Genomic DNA, 3,070 nt, shown 5'->3' with positions numbered 1-3,070 from the left:
GGGCAAATTCATTCAGTCGTCGACCCAGACAACCGTAGAAGAAGAAGCAGGAGCAGCAGTACCAGCACAGCAAATTACAGCCATCCTGGACGGAAGATACTTCAAGATCGCTGCAGTCAACGATGGAAAGGCCGTATGCGTGTACCAATTTTGCACGCCACCAAAAAATGAAATAAGAGGACTCTTGACGAGCTCCTCCAACTTCCGGTTACACCTGAAGCGGAAGCGGAGAGGAACAACAGGGGGAGAAGAGGAACAGCAGGCAGCAATTCGTAGAAGACATGGCTACTTATGTCATTCACTCCATGATCCCACTGAAAACAGTGGAAGACATATACTTTCGCCGCATGCTGAAGAACCAGGGAATATCGGAATCTGTATGTAGCATTAGTCGGCGCACGCTGGGCAGAGCCATGGCGGCAAACCACGTGAAAGTGAACAATCAAATCGCGCAAGAACTAAAGACAGTGCAGTTCGTGTGCACCACAGCAGATATCTGGTTTGCACGGAGAAGAAGTTTCTTCGGCGTGACACTGCATTGGATTTCCTCCGATTATAAGATCAAATCAGCAGCCCTTGCCTGTCGACGCTTCCCGGGTGTTCATTCTTTCGATAGGATTACGGACATACTGACCTCGATTCACGCCGAATTCGGGCTCACACGCGATAAAATCGTAGCGACGGTAACAGACAACGCTACGAACTTCGTCAAAGCGTTCAAGCTGTTCGGTGTCCTCGAGTCCGCGATCCAACTCGAGGACGAAGAAGATGACATCCCAACGGAAGAAGAAGCAGAAGAAGAAGATGACGTCGAGGGATACAACAGGTCATTAATGGACCACATACTCCCCCGCCACATCAGGTGTGCTGCACACACACTGAGCCTGTGTGTCACGACAAATATGATGAACGCTATCCGAGGTGACGAGATGCTATCGGCGATGCACACGGACGTGATGCAAAAGTGCAACATCTTATGGAAGGCGGCAATGCGACCGAAATCGGCAGAGGAAATCCAACGAATAATTGGCCATGCCTTGAAGAGACCTGGAGAAACCAGGTGAAAAAACGCCATGCGTTGTTGCCAAGAAGGACAATTGCGGATCGCCGAAATAATAACATCTGACAGGTGAATGCCCTAGCGAGCGTGTGCGAAAGAGTGAGTGCGTGAATGTGTGAGAGAGAGAGAAAGCGACGAAGTGCGACAACCGCGAACTCCATACGTGAGCCGATTCGCACGTATGTGTTGTGACGATCGGCCTATATATGCAAGAGAGAGAGAGAGAGAGAGAGAGAGAGAGAGAGAGAGAGTGAGTGAGTGAGAGAGAGAGAGAGAGAGAGAGAGAGAGAGAGAGAGAGAGAGAGAGAGAGAGAGAGAGAGCAGCAAATCTGTGTAATCAAACAATCAAAATATATATCCACCGATATCACGTAGGGTTATTATCCCAACCGGTAAACCTCGTCCAAATCCCTACAATAGTCTGAGGTAGTTGTCCGAGAACAGGGACAAACTTACAGACGTAGGCAGAGAACTGGGAGTGAGCAACTGAAGTGCACATCTCCTATCGCCGAAGAAATTGATATATTGCAGGGGGAGAAAAATATTTTTTACGGGACGTTGCTGCCCTGTCTTCTCTCCCTAAGAAGAAAATTACAAATATTAACAGAGAAGAGGTGGACATTCTGTGGATCCTTAAGTGTCCACCTTCTCGTAAGCCTAGAAACGAGATTCAAGGACCATTTCGGATTCGCCACGGCAGAGGCGGACAACGCGGGAATAGCAGCTTTGTCGCATCCGAATTTCAAGAACCGGTGGTTCAATTGAATCGACGAAAACCACCAAGATGCGTTCATGCGACTCTTACAGACGAAGGTTGACGAAGAATTGAAGAACAGGTACCCGCCAATCGCAGGCGTGCCGACGACATCATCGACGTCAACCAATGACGATTTTTTTTATTTCGGCGAGAGCCCAACCCATCAAACTGTGGACTATGCATCCAAGGCATCGTTGCAGGTTAGTAAAATGTTGCCTACATGATAAATACACATTTCCAATTTAATGCAGCACATGCAGTGTGTATGTTGTAAATTTAAAAAATTTTGTTTTACAGATACTACTACATTTCCTGGAGGAAACCACAAAGGAATTGATAATCCTGGAGCAATATCCAGCCGTTAAAGCCATATTCATGAGGTACAACACGCCACTACCATCGTCAGCATCGGTCGAGAGACTCTTCTCGTACGCGACAATGACCAACTCACCAAAAAGCAATCGGCTTTCAGACAAAAACTTTGAAAGACGAGTGATTCTGAAAGCCAATTTGCAGAGGCAGTAATAAGAGGACGACCATCTAATGTCAGGAAACGAGGAACGAGGAACCAGGAACCAGGACCAAGGAACCAGGAACCACGAACCACGAAACGCAATGCGCCAGGACGCCAGGTTAGTTATAACATGATATAACTGTAGAGTCAGAAAGGTTCAATATAGGTTTAATTAAGAACTATTTATTGAATTAATGATATCGTATAAGTAACTCGCCGCTCACAATGTTTAATCTCGCGTCTCGCTTAAATAACTCGTCACTCGCAATCTTTAATTTCTCTCGTCTCACTTACTCGCGCTCTCGTTGTCTTCTTTACTCGTATGTAATACCTTCGTAAACTGTCCTCTCGAGACCTGCCTTCCAAAATATATACAACACGCTCTCTTACACTCTCACACACTCTTATTCTCTTGGTCGTTGACCCAACGCGTGTTTACAATTTCGCGATCTAACTGTCAGCGGGCAACCGCTGATCGTTAGATCGAATAGCCCAACCGTCGTTCAATTTAAATGGCTCGACTTCCTACATAACTTACATATGAGTTAGATTAAAGTTTCAATTGTACGTGTGACAAACACATTTTAATGTGAAAATGTTTTTCTTTTCCTGTCGTCGGAGGCTACTGGACGGCGGCGAGGACCAACGAAGAAACAACAGAAGGAAACCTAATGAAAATCTAACCCCACTGACACTCTGTTGCCAAGAAGAGGACGTTTCGTCGTACTAGACAAAGAAG

The 3,070-nt window shown here is 46.3% G+C and overlaps 1 protein-coding gene across 1 annotated transcript; it reads left to right on the top strand.

Annotated features, from left to right (window-relative positions):
- The first annotated feature begins 272 nt into the window (after nt 1-272).
- LOC143209036 (uncharacterized) lies at nt 273-2,723 on the top strand. The gene is made up of 2 exons (XM_076424168.1): nt 273-2,017; nt 2,115-2,723. Exon 1 carries the CDS (start codon nt 282-284, stop codon nt 1,062-1,064), a length of 783 nt encoding a protein of 260 aa, XP_076280283.1. The 5' UTR covers nt 273-281; the 3' UTR covers nt 1,065-2,017; nt 2,115-2,723.
- The last annotated feature ends 347 nt before the right edge of the window (nt 2,724-3,070 follow it).

The sequence above is a fragment of the Lasioglossum baleicum genome, chromosome 5 (assembly GCF_051020765.1).
Source record: "Lasioglossum baleicum chromosome 5, iyLasBale1, whole genome shotgun sequence".
NCBI classification, from domain to species: domain Eukaryota; kingdom Metazoa; phylum Arthropoda; class Insecta; order Hymenoptera; family Halictidae; genus Lasioglossum; species Lasioglossum baleicum.
Note: the sequence above shows the minus strand (reverse complement) of the source record. Positions and strands in the feature narration are given on the sequence as shown.